Source organism: Nyctereutes procyonoides, unplaced genomic scaffold, assembly GCF_905146905.1.
Source record: "Nyctereutes procyonoides isolate TBG_1078 unplaced genomic scaffold, NYPRO_anot_genome, whole genome shotgun sequence".
Classification (NCBI taxonomy): domain Eukaryota; kingdom Metazoa; phylum Chordata; class Mammalia; order Carnivora; family Canidae; genus Nyctereutes; species Nyctereutes procyonoides.
In genome coordinates, this window is record NW_026575140.1 from 25,009,092 (window position 1) to 25,022,165 (window position 13,074).

At 48.2% G+C, this 13,074-nt stretch overlaps 1 protein-coding gene across 2 annotated transcripts in view; it reads left to right on the top strand.

The window, feature by feature from the left end:
- Positions 1-13,074, top strand: part of SPG7 (SPG7 matrix AAA peptidase subunit, paraplegin) — a 39,803-nt gene that overhangs the window by 14,805 nt on the left and 11,924 nt on the right. For both annotated transcript variants that reach the window (XM_055305466.1, XM_055305467.1), the window contains exons 5-9: positions 1,545-1,684; positions 3,074-3,176; positions 5,041-5,166; positions 5,749-5,911; positions 6,248-6,421. In XM_055305466.1, coding sequence (XP_055161441.1) covers positions 1,545-1,684; positions 3,074-3,176; positions 5,041-5,166; positions 5,749-5,911; positions 6,248-6,421 — 706 coding nt within the window. The remainder of the gene's footprint in view (positions 1-1,544; positions 1,685-3,073; positions 3,177-5,040; positions 5,167-5,748; positions 5,912-6,247; positions 6,422-13,074) is intronic.

Sequence of the window (13,074 nt, forward strand, 5' to 3'; positions counted from 1 at the left end):
CCACCAGTGTGGAGGCCAGTGTGGGACTTGAACTCATGACCCTGAAATCAAGAGTGGGATGCTTAATCCACTGAGCCACCCAGGCACCCTTATTAGTATTTTTAATCCAGGGTCCCATCAAGGACCATGAATTGTATTTAGTTGTCACGTTTCTGTAGTCTCCTTTTTTAAATGATGGGAGACAGGTGTCCAATGTGGACTTACTTCGCTCTGGTGGAGCACAGGTGTACTCTTGGGCGTAGTGCTCTGTCCCTTACAACAGCATCAGGGTTGCCTCAGAGCATGCCCTTTTAATACCCCAGCTCCTGCTTGGGTTCTGGATAGGGCTGAGTGCCAAGCACCTTGTTTGCAGCTGGTTGTCAATTTACAAGAGCTTGTAACTTAGTTGGGGATGACAGGCTTCTCCCGGCCCTGTGTACGAGGTGACCTGGGTGACCTTGCAGAAGCAAGTGGATGGTCCAGGCCCCGACAAAGAAAAGACATGGGAGTTGATTTGGCTTCTGGAATCAGACATTTTGCTCTTGGCACCTGGCATAAAAAGAAGATCATTGCTAGTTTTTTCTGTTCTATTTACATGGCCAGGCAGGTGTTTGAGTGACAGAGGCATGTATAAAGTCCAGATCAGGCGTTTAGAGGTCTATTAGGTTATTTAAGCAACTGAGGCCACCAGGTGTTCCCATGCAGACTACGATCAGTGTGTTTTGGCTGGTGGGTACCCCCATCTGCTTCTCCCATCTGGCCTGTGACCCTGTGACATGCAGCCTGGCCAGCCGCTCATTCCACAAGGAATCTTCTGAGGCTCTTAAGAGCAAGGGGAGTATCTGGTTGCTCCATGTAGATTGCACAGTGTATTTAGAAGCTGAGTATGGGACAGCTTAATTCTAAGAAATATTTGGACCAGGTCCTTAGGAGAATGATACAGGACTGGTATGATGCTGTCCACGCCAATGGAGATCATCAGAATGGCCCCTTGCTGGGTGACTCAGGTCAGCTCACAGAAAAGGGATTGGGGGACCCAGTGTGGATATCTGGCTTGCTATGGAGCCTCCTCTCAGTGAAGCCTGTACCCCTGGAGGAGGCAGTGATGTCACTTCAAGATACTTTACCTGCTCACTCTCCCTGAGCCCTTTTTCTACCTTTTTCTAGCCCTCTTTCTACTGAGAAAGAGAGAAATCCACCGCTGAATTTTAGATTTAGGCAATGGTCAAGCAGCAAACCTGTGTTTCTTGTCTTGGTGGGTTGCCTACAACCCAGCAAGTACCTCATGTCTGTCATGTGTCTCTGTGCTCTGCATGCACAGCTGAGGCTGGGTGATGAGTTTAAAGCATAGGGCCCACCCTCCATTTTCTTAAAATGCACCTGTTAGTGAAAGTAGAGCCAGCACATGTGTTGAGAATTTGTTGTCATTGTGATCTGGAAAAGGATTCTGAATGGCAGACAGAGGTTGCTGCCTCTGGAGCCCTGCAGGGTGTGAATGCTGTGCCTAAAGGCTGTCCTCAGCTGACCTGTTTGTCACCTGCACTGCCTCTGCTCTCTGCCCCCAGCGGCTGGCCTTGATGTACCGGATGCAGGTGGCAAACATCGACAGGTTTGAGGAGAAGCTCCGAGCTGCTGAAGACATGCTAAATATTGAAGGCAAGGACAGGATTCCGGTTTCCTATAAGCGGACAGGATTTTTTGGAAAGTATGTTGGTCATTGTTTTGGCTCTTGAACTAAACCAGGCTTGTCTTTGTAATGTGATAACAAACCACAAACATCTCACACTGGCTTGGCCTACAGTAAAGCAGCCCTCGTGTGGGAGTGTAAGTGTGTGAGCCAGTGACCACACATGGTGGGGGAGGGGGTGTCCATGGGCCTGTTGGTGAGTCTTTCACTTTGTTTAGTTGTCTCTGGCAGTTCTTAATTCAGCACATTGTGGGGCTGCCATCTTGTACAAACGGGGAAACAGAAAGGGGAGAAGCGGGGACGTCCAATAGAAATTCTTGCTTCTGGGCAGCCCTGGTGGCTCAGCGGTTTAGCGCCACCTTGAGCTCAGGGCGTGATCCTGGAGACCCGGGATCGTGTCCTGCATAGGGTTCCCTGCATGGAGCCTGCTTCTCCCTTTGCCTGTGTCTCTGCCCTGCCCCCCTCATGAATAAATAAATATATATAAAAAAAAAAGGAAAAGAAATTCTTGCTTCTGTGTGGCAGATGGAAATGGGGACCCGGTTAGGCCCCTGGGACCTGCCAGTCTCCCTTAGCGGAGCACAGTAATTCACAGAGTCCCAGGGGTATTTAACAGCATGCTGGGGCCAACTGGCTGGAACTCATGGGCAGAGGTTCACTGTTGACTCATGGAGATATGCCCACACTCAGAAAATGTGGGATGCCAGTGACTGGCAGGCACTCCTGAAAAATGACGGGTCTCTCCTGAAGGTACAGGGCTCCAGGGCTGGTGTACTGTAGGGAATGGCAGGAGGTATGGCTGGTGCCCTAGGGTTTACTTTTTTTACTGCTCTGCTTATTTTGCCTTACAAACCAAAACTGGTGGCCTGCTTTATAATGATAATTATTATTATTATTCATGTATTTGAGAGAAAGAGACTGAGAGAGCGTGCTTGCATGAGCAGGGGGTGGGGAGGGGCAGGGGCAGAGGCAGAGGGAGAAGCAGGCTCCCTGCTGAGCATATAGACAGACATGGGACTCGATCCCAGGACCCCAGCGTCATGACCTGAGCTGAAGGCAGATGCTTCACCAACTGAGCCATCCAGGAGTCCCTGATGGCCTACTTTTGAAAACAAAATATATCAAACATGAAAATCTGTTCTTGTTGGGCATTATTAAAAGGCTCTAGGTGACAGGGTCAGTGTGTGGGCTCCACCATGGTGAGCTGCTGTCTCTGGCCTTTACATGCTCCATGTGACAATGTGGAAAAAGGATACAAAAAAGAATTGGATAAGGATACCCATTTCACAACCAGTTCTGCATACTTCTCAGAGTGGGAGTTGCTTTTCTCCTCTTTGAAGCATCGGTAACCCCTGACTTTGTGAGTCGCATCTATGAGCTGCCATGACTGCCTCTCTCTCCCGCTAGTGCCCTCTACGCCCTGGGGATGACTGCAGTGGGCCTGGCCATTCTGTGGTATGTGTTCCGTCTCGCTGGAATGACGGGAAGGGAAGGAGGACTCAGTGCTTTTGTAAGTTATGAAAATCCTGTCTCACCGAACTTGTGGTTTTAAGGTTTGTGCTTGTGCTTGCTGAATACACCTCACATATACCACAGAGTAAGTGTACAGTGAAAATTATCTTGTCACGATGGCCAGCCTGGAGCTGTGGCCTGGGCAGCTAGGCTGCTTGGCTAACTGGGGGATGTACCTGAGGCCTCTCTCTCCCTGACTCCTGGGACAGCAGAGCCAAGCAAGTGTATAGGCCAGTTTATTCTGCAGTTTTTCAGGAGCTGAGCATGACTTATTTTTTGGTTTCTCCTCCTAGCTAAGACACAGAAATTTTTATTTATTTTTTATTTTTTTATTTTATTTTTTTTTTTGTAAAGATTTTATTTATTTATTCATAGAGACAGAGAGAGAGGCAGAGACACAGGCAGAGGGAGAAGCAGGCATCATACAGAGAGCCTGATGTGGGACTCGATCCAGGGTCCCCAGGATCACGCCCCGGGCTGCAGGCGGCGCTAAACCGCTGCGCCACCAGGGCTGCCCAGACACAGAAATTTTTAAAGGTTGTCTTTATGTTTTATTTTATTTAAAGATTTTATTTTTTTTTTAAGTAATCTTTACACCCATGCGAGGCTTGAACTCAAAACCCAAGCATCGCATGCTCTACTGAATGAGCCAGCCAGGCACCCCAAACCTTAATATACTTTAAAACCATTCTCCTGGGGCTTCTGGCTGGCTCAGTCAAAAGAACGTGTGATGCTTGATCTTGGGGTCTTGAGTTCAGGACTCAAGTTGAAGGTACAGATTACTTAGAAAAAAAATTCTCCTATTGTGGCTTTTGTTGTCACATGAACTTTCCCTCTGTGGCGTGTGGGATATGGCCAGTTAGCCCATCAGCAGAGGTGCCAGGGAGAGACCTGAAACCTGGTTGTAGCAAGTCTGCAGAGGGCACCTCCTGGTCACCTCTCTGGGAACCGAGACAGGTTTCTACTGAGACCAGGAGGGTTTTCCTGTCTGTAGCTAAAGACTCACACCCTTTTAATGGTGTCTCATTGTGGGACTGTGTTGTATTTTACTCAGCCAGTTTCACCAGTCTTGTATATTTGGGGCTATTTATTTTTATTGTTGTATTTAAATAGTACTGTGATAAATCCAGTGTACAAGCGTCCTTTGGGTGCCCGACCATCACCTGGTGTGCTTCCTGAGGCAGAGTTCAGCTCAAGTTTGCTCCCCTCACTGAGCGCTTTATCTTGCCTGATGGCTCTCCAGAAATTTACCATCTAACATTTCTACCAAACCTTTCCAGAGCCCAGTGTTATTACATTACTTTTATAATCAGAGTTCCACAGTACTGGGAAAAGTTGTATAGAAAAATATAGTTCATGTGCAAGAGGCGTTAAATTACATTGTTTGTATAGGGGGTGGTTTATGTGGGTTTTTTTATTTTTATTTTTTAATTTTTTTTTATTTATTTATGATAGTCACACACAGAGAGAGAGGCAGAGACATAGGCAGAGGGAGAAACAGGCTCCATGCACCGGGAGCCCGACATGGGATTCGATCCCAGGTCTCCAGGATCACGACCTGGGCCAAAGGCAGTCGCCAAACCGCTGCGCCACCCAGGGATCCCTATGTGGGTTTTTTTAAAAGCCAAATTGCTAGATGCTAGATAATTTTCTGTTAATAATGCACAGTAAACATTTCCCCTTGTAAGCCTGAAAGGTGATGTTAAGTCCCATCTGTCTGAATAAGGGGAGGAGCTGTGGGAGATGAGAGCCTGGGCCAAGGGAAGATGGGGCCCCAGGGATGCAGGCCCAGCCCAGGGGTGCTTTTCTTCCCCTTTGTGCTAGGAGTGCACAGCACCCTGCCCTTTGTTCTTTCTGCCCAGAATCAGCTTAAAATGGCTCGTTTCACAATTGTGGATGGCAAGATGGGGAAAGGAGTCAGCTTCAAAGATGTAGCAGGAATGCATGAAGCCAAACTAGAAGTCAAAGAGTTTGTGGATTATCTGAAGGTAGGTGCATGTGCCAAGCAGGAGGCAGACATGAGCTCCATTCTTTTTTTTTTAAATGTATCTTTTTTTTTTAAAGATTTTTTTTATTTATTTGTTCATAGAGACACACACACACACACACACACACAGAGAGAGAGAGAGAGAGAGGGAGAGAGGCAGAGACACAGGCAGAGGGAGAAGCAGGCACCATGCAGAGAGCCTGACGTGGGACTCAATCCAGGGTCTTCAGGATCACGCCCTAGGCTGCAGGCGGCGCCAAACCGCTGCACCACAGGGGCTGCCCATGAGCTCCATTCTTGAGGGAAGAATTACACTAGTCAGGCAATGTCTGATGGTGCTTGCTAAGCCAGCAGTGCAGGCTGAGTGTGCAGCTAAACCAGTAGAAGGGCCAAGAGCCCATCACTGACTGCACCATGAGCCATCTGGGACACCTGGTCACTGCCGTAGCTCCCTGCTTTTCTCAGAACCACACAAACCATAGCTGATTAATGACAATACATGAGCTGATCTCCATGTGAGTCCTGTTTTAAAAATTCTCTCTGAAACACCTGTGACTTGTGTCATTATCTGCTGCTTTTCCAGAGCCCAGAGCGATTTCTTCAGCTTGGTGCCAAAGTCCCAAAAGGTGCGCTATTGCTTGGGCCCCCTGGCTGTGGAAAGACACTTCTGGCCAAGGCGGTGGCAACAGAGGCCCAGGTGCCCTTCTTGGCGATGGCGGGCCCAGAGTTTGTGGAGGTCATTGGAGGTTGGTATTGCCTGGGGGGCTGTGGATAGGTTTGCCGGACCATTTGTGCAGGATGGCTCTGTCATCACATACCCTTCCTTAGGCGGCCAGATAGATGAAGACATGGGGGACAGAGAAGGATACGTGAAATCTGTGACACATTTATGGAGAGAATTGGGTAGTGATATTCTTTGAAACCACTTCCACGCTTAGCCTGGAGAGTCCAGGGGGGTGAGCATCCACTAGGATGATCCTGTGAGACCTTGTCATCCTCAGTGGGCAGCTCTGGCCCCTGGAATAAGAGTTGGGCTCATCTCCCATTACCTGTCCAACTCCTGGTCCTCTATGTTGCCCTAGGCCTTGGCGCTGCCCGTGTGCGGAGCCTCTTCAAGGAAGCCCGGGCCCGGGCCCCCTGCATTGTGTACATTGATGAGATTGATGCTGTGGGCAAGAAGCGCTCTACCACCATGTCTGGCTTCTCCAACACAGAGGAAGAGCAGACACTCAACCAACTTCTGGTGGAAATGGACGGTGGGTGCCCGACACTCCCAGCCTGCTCTTGGGCAGGGGAAGGTTTCTTCTAGATAGACCATGTGACTGGTGTGTATTGTTCTGGAACCTTGCAGTGATGCTCACAGGCATTTCATTTTCCTACAGTCACTGTTTCTCCACCATACCACTGGTCACAGGCACGGGTGTTCTCTGCACTCTTCAGTAGGTAGTAATGAGACCAGGCCAGTTTCAGAGGTGTGTGTTACCTTGCTGCACTCCAGAAACACAGGTTTTAATGCTAAAGAGTCAAGGTAATAGTAGCAAAGAAAGGAAAACCTGGAAGCACAAAGTTCAGGGCAGATCATGACACTGTTCTCAGTCTTAGATACACCCAGGGGATTGTATTGTGTGTGTGTCTGCTGCACAGTGAAATAAAGGTGACATGGGGCACCTGGCTGCCCTAGTCGGTGGACTCCTGATCTTAGGGTTGTGAGTGACATGGAATGGTTTCTTTTCTTTAAGATTTATTTTAGAGCTAGCGAGAGAGAGAGCATGATGGGAGGAGGGGGTGGGATGGGAACAGAGTGAGAGAGTATCTGCAACAGACTGCACGCTGAGCACAAAGCCCAACCTAGGGCTTGATCTCAGGACCCTGAGATCATGATCTGAGCCGAAACCAAGAGTCAGACACTTAACTCACTGAGCCACCTAGGTGCCCTGAATGGTTTCTCTTTTCACTTACTTTTGTAAGATCTTTTTTTTAAATAGTGCATGTTTAATTAATTAATTAATTAATTTTAAAGATTTTATTTACGTATTGGGCACAAGCAGGGATGGAGGGCAGAGGGAGAGGGAGAGAGAATCTCCAATAGACTCCCTACTGACCATGGAACCCAACACGGGGGTCAGTCTCACAACCCCAAGATCAGGACCTGAGCTGAAACTAAGAGTCAATGCTTAACCGACTCAGCCTCCCCTGTATCCCTATTTATTTATTTTTTTTAAAGATTTTATCTTTAAGTAAAGTCTGCACCCAACATGAGGCTTAAACTCACAACCCTGAGATCAAGAGTCACACACTTCACTGACTGAGCCTACCAGGCGCCCCTGTTTTTTATTGTAAAATATACATAATATTTTACCATTTTAACCATTTGTAAATGTTCTCTTTGGTGACATTAAGTACATTCTCATTGTACAGCTGCCGCTACTGCCCATCTCTAGAACCTTCTCATTTTCCCTGACTGGAACTCTGTTCCCGTTAAACATGAACTCCCCAGCCCCTGGCAGCCACACACTCTCCCCGGGTCTGCGTCTTCTAGGACTCTCATGTGGGTGGACTCCTACACATTTGTCCTTCTGTGCCTCACCCAGCATAACGTCCTCTGGGTTCCTCCACACAGTAGCACGTGTTAGGACTTCCTTTTTTTTTTTTTTAAGGACAAACAGTGTATGTTCTCATTCATTTGGGGAATATGAATAATAGTGAAAGGGAATATAAGGGAAGGGAGAAGAAATGTGTGGGAAATATCAGAAAGGGAGACAGAACATAAAGACTTCTAACTCTGGGAAATGAACTAGGGGTGGTGGAGGGGGAGGAGGGTGGGGGGTGGGGGTGAATGGTGACGGGCACTGAGGGGGACACTTGACGGGATGAGCACTGGGTGTTATTCTGTATGTTGGTAAATTGAACACCAATAAAAATTAATTTATTAAAAAAAAAAAAAGAGGGATCCCTGGGTGGCACAGCAGTTTGGCGCCTGCCTTTGGCCCAGGGCGCGATCCTGGAGACCCGGGATCAAATCCCACGTCGGGCTTCCAGTGCATGGAGCCTGCTTCTCCCTCTGCCTATGTCTCTGCCTTGTCTCTGCCTCTCTCTCTCTCTGTATGACTATCATAAATAAATAATTAAAAAAAAAGAATCAAGTATTTATCCTGCTCTTATGGAACTCTCCCTCTGCCCATAAATAAAATCTTAAAAAAAAAATTTATTTATTTATTCATGAGAGAGAGAGAGTGGCAGAGACATAGGCAGAGAGAGAAGCAGGCTCCATGCAGGGAGCCTGATGTGGGACTCAATCCCAGGACTCCAGGATTATGCCCTGGGCTGAAGGCAGATATTCAACCACTGAGCCACCCAGGCATCCTAGGACTTCCTTTTCAGGGCTGAATAATACTCCACTGTGTGGCCAGATCCCTTGTGTCTCTCCATTCCCCGCCAACGGTGCCTTGGCTCTTGGAATGATGCTGCCTTCAACTGTGGGCACACAGATGTCCCCTGAGGGCCCAGGGTGCAGATCCACTTTTAACTTTTCTTCAGTCAGAATTCTGTCTCTGTTTTCAGTATTGCAGATGAAGGAGACAATTTTCTTTCAAAGTACTGCTGGTTCTAAAAGAACCACATAGGTGTGTTTGTTTTCCTTTTTGAAGTGCTCCTGCCATTTGGGACGGTGGGTCTTTTGGCAAGTGTGTGGATGCAGAGTTGGATTATGTGTGAGTAATGATGAACTCTGTTTGAACCTCTCATTTTGAAATCATTTCAGACTTAGGAAGCCATTGCAGAAGCAGTCCATATGTCCCTCCATACCTTCCCCTAAGCTTCCAGGAAGGCTGGCTTGCCCAAGACCAGGGTGCGGGTGTCCTTGAGGATTGCCTCTTGTCCCACAGACATGCCTTTTCTGCTCTGAGGTCCAGTGCAGCCTTCCGTCATATTGAATTGTCCTGTCACCTTGGTGTCCTCCAGGCTGAGAATGTTTCTACATCTTTTTCTTGGGACTGGGACACTTTTACAGGCCTTTCCCATTAGAGGATGTCCCCACCATGAGGCCAGCACAGGAAGAGTGCAGCAGTCCCGCACCTGTCATGGTGTACTGCATGGGCAAACCTCATCTCTGGTGCCGGGGTTTGCACTGGAGTGGCTGCAGGCAGCAGGGCGAGGCCTGTCCTCAGACTTTCATGTGCATATCAGATGCAGTGGTAAATTTTGTAAGCTCTGAAAACTCTACAGATTTATTTTTTTATTTTTTTTTAAAGATTTTATTTATTTATTCATAGAGACCGAGAGAGAGAGGCAGAGACACAGGCAGAGGGAGAAGCAGGCATCATACAGAGAGCCTGACGTGGGACTCGATCCAGGGTCTCCAGGATCATGCCCTGGGCTGCAGGCGGCACTAAACCACTGCACCACCGGGGCTGCCCAACTCTACAGATTTAAAATCAAAGTGTCTTGTCTAATCAGTCTGCAGAAAAGACTGTGTTGTAACATTGTAAGGAGAATAGTGTGCCTCTTGAGCTGTCCTGCAGACCTCTTCTGTCCCATCTCTGACCCTGTTGCCTATCACCGTTTGCTTAGGAATTGTTGTGAAGAGCAAGTTTCCAGGGAAGGAAGCTTCCACAGAACTCCATGTCATTAGAAATGTGAATAGAGTGAAGCCCCGGTTCCGAACACAGCTGTGGAGACCCTCACAAGAGAAGCCTGTGGGAGCACCTTCCAGACCAGATCCCAGGGAGCCACCAACCCCACCCTCCGCTTCTGGGGCAGGCACTGTACTGTACCATAGGTTTAAAGTTATCCTCTAGAGTCTCCAACTTCTAGGAAACCACACGGCAGTGTGGATTCCTTTAGACGATCTCTTAATGGTGTGCCTTCACTCTTACGGCTTTGGTGATTGCTTCTGGAGTTGGTTCTGGAGTCCTGCAGAGATTTGTAAGCCCCCCCTCCCTCAGATTCTGATCACTAAGTCTCATAGCCCATGGGTGCCCAAGCCTGAGGTCCATCCATCCACCTGAGACCAGTACAGTGTGTTTGATGAGCTTCTGCTATCAGAAATACCAGATTTTAATGATGGCTTCTGGTTGTCTGTTTAAAAGAATGGCTAGCCTCTGTGATAACTGAGTAGGCTAGGGAGAACAGGCTATTGGAGATCATCAGATGACCAGTTGGCTGTCCAAGCTTGAAGTGTCCTCAAGTTCACATTTGTCCTTTGGCTTCTGCAGATGCCAGTCTGAGCACTAGACATCAGGCATGCTCCTGGACTGGGAGGGCACTGTGGGGTTCACATCTGCCCCAGTTTCTCCAAGCTCTGATTTTCTGACATGTGCAGTGACGTTAGAGTATGTGACCTCACCTGCAACTCTGTGGCCTTCTGTGTGTGACAGCACGTTATCTTGGGTGATATGAAGGAGGTCCCACACCACTCCCACTCTGAACATGTAGCTCACAGGAAGTAATGTATCTTCTGCTTATTTTGGTTGTTTGCCCTTGAAGACTGAGACTGTATTTTTGGGCAGACTTGAGACCAGGAAGCATTTACTAATTGGCATCTTCCTCTGAGCCAGACTGCTCCACGCTGCCGTGAATGGGGGTGCTTCCGGCCCATCACTAGCTAGGGCCCCAGAACTTCTGACTGAAGGCCCTTGTTGGGCTGGGCCAGCAGTGAACAGGTCCCTTTGTGTGCAGACACAGCCGGGCATTCTCAGCCCTTCAGATGTGTCTGAGGAGTCTCTGTTAGTCCTTGTGGAAGGGCACTGCTTGTTCATTGAAGTGCGGAACACGGAGCAGACACTGTGCCAGTTGTGGGAAAAGCTCACCAGGAAGAGAAACCCCCCACTCATGGGTCAGGGAGAGGCTGTGCTAGCAGACAGCCAGGCCGCATGGGATGGGCACCTGTGCAGAGAGCGCTGGGGTTCTCCCAGGCAAGTTATCCATTGATAGTCACCTTTCTCCATTTTCAGCAGCAAAAAGAAGGCTTTGCGCCAAGTACCCCTAGAGATGGAAGCCTTCACCTGAGCTTCTGTGTTAGCAGGAATTTATGGGGTCGTGAGATCTAGTCTCACGTGGAGTCATTAGAAACTTCTAGCTGCCATCCACACGGCCTTTTCCATTTTAATCTGTAATCTGTCTTAAGTTAACTTTTGTAGAAAATGTGAGGGTTTAGTCATGGCTCATTTTTTTGCCTGTGGGTGTCTGGTTGCTCCAGCTCCATGTGTTGAAAAGGCTGTTCCTTCCTGCACTGAATTGCTTTTGTGCCTCTGCCAGCGCTTGGCTGGGCATGTCCGAGAGTCTGGGCCCCCTGGTCTGCTGCCCTGGCTGACGAGGCTGCCCCTCTACCACACCACCCCGCCTTCCTCACTCAGCACAGAATCTTAGATGAAGGTGGGGTGGCTCCTTGCACTTTGTTCCTCTCAACTAAAACTGTTGCAGTAATTGTGCTTTCTTTACGTATTCCTTTTTTTTTTTTAATACTTTTTCTTTGCGTTTTTTTTTTTTAAGATTTTATTTATTTATTCATGAGACACAAAAAGAGCGACAGAGACACAGAGACAGAGGGAGAGGCAGGCTCCTCACAGAGAGCCGGAAGTGGGACTTAATCCCTGGTCTGGGATTATACCCTGAGCTGAAGGCAGACGCTCAACCGCTGAACCACCCAGGCATCCCCCCCCACTTTTTTTTTTTAAGATTTTATTTATTTATTCATTTTCTTTGCATTTTCATGTAATTTTTAGAATAAGCTTGTCCACATCTACCAAAATATCTTGCTGAGTTTTTGATAGAAGCACCCATACATCACAGGAGAGCTAAAATGAAGAATGGTGGCACCGCTGGATGCTAGTGAGAACGTGGAGAGGTCGGACCCAGGTCTCCCTGAGAACCTAGATGATTCTGATTTGAATAAAACATCCAGGGAGATGTGAGCAGACACACTGCTGGTGAGAGTGTCTCTGGGAGACAAAACCAAACACATCTCCCATCTGACCCAGCCCTAGCAGTCCTGCGTGCTTATCCTGGAGAAATGTTTACACAAAACGTTTACTTATTTGTGGTAGGTAAAAACTGGAAACAAACCAGAAGTCCTCCAGTTTGTGCAGTTTTTTTTTTTTAAGATTATATTTATTTATTCATGAGAGACAGGCAGAGACACAGGCAGAGGGAGAAGCAGGCTCTCTGAGAGGAGCCCAATGCGAGACTTAATCCCAGCACCCCGGGACCACGACCTAAGCCAACGGTAGACACTCAACCACTGAGCCAATCAGACGTCCCAGTGTGTGCAGTTTTTAAACTCGGGTATGTCCTATTATGGTTACCATCAAAGAGTGGAAAGCAATGAACAACTTACACAGAACTGTTTGGATGGGTCTCGGGATTCGGTGGACCAAAAGGCCAGCCTCAGATGGCTACATGTCATCTGATGCCATTTAGACAAGACCATCAGAGTGACTAGATCCTAGAGATGGAGAACAGACTGTTGGTCTGCCGGCTGCTGTCCTGCAGCCACGGCTTCTATGTTGTCCACATGCTTTCAGTGTATGTGACCAGAAGTCTGCATTTACACGGCCTTGGCATGTGGAAGGAGGACACTTGGGAAGTCTGAGCAGGCAGTCTCAGCACATCCCCCATCCAGGGCTCATTAGAGGAGTGAAGCTGCGTCTACCCCAGGACCCTCCTTCCATGCAGCCTCTTGTGTCTGTGTCAGAGTGTGACTTTTCCTAAAACCACGCTGCAGGCATATGGAGCACAGCAGCAGAAGCACTGCATGTGCTGGATGTTGCGTGTTTTTGTTTCCAGGTTATTTTAAAAGTCAGGATTATCTGCTATACTCTCTACTTGACACATGAACGGGACTGGACCTGTCATGGTGTCCTGACTTGTCACATTCCAGCAAGAATACACAAGCACAGGAGAGTTCCTGAGG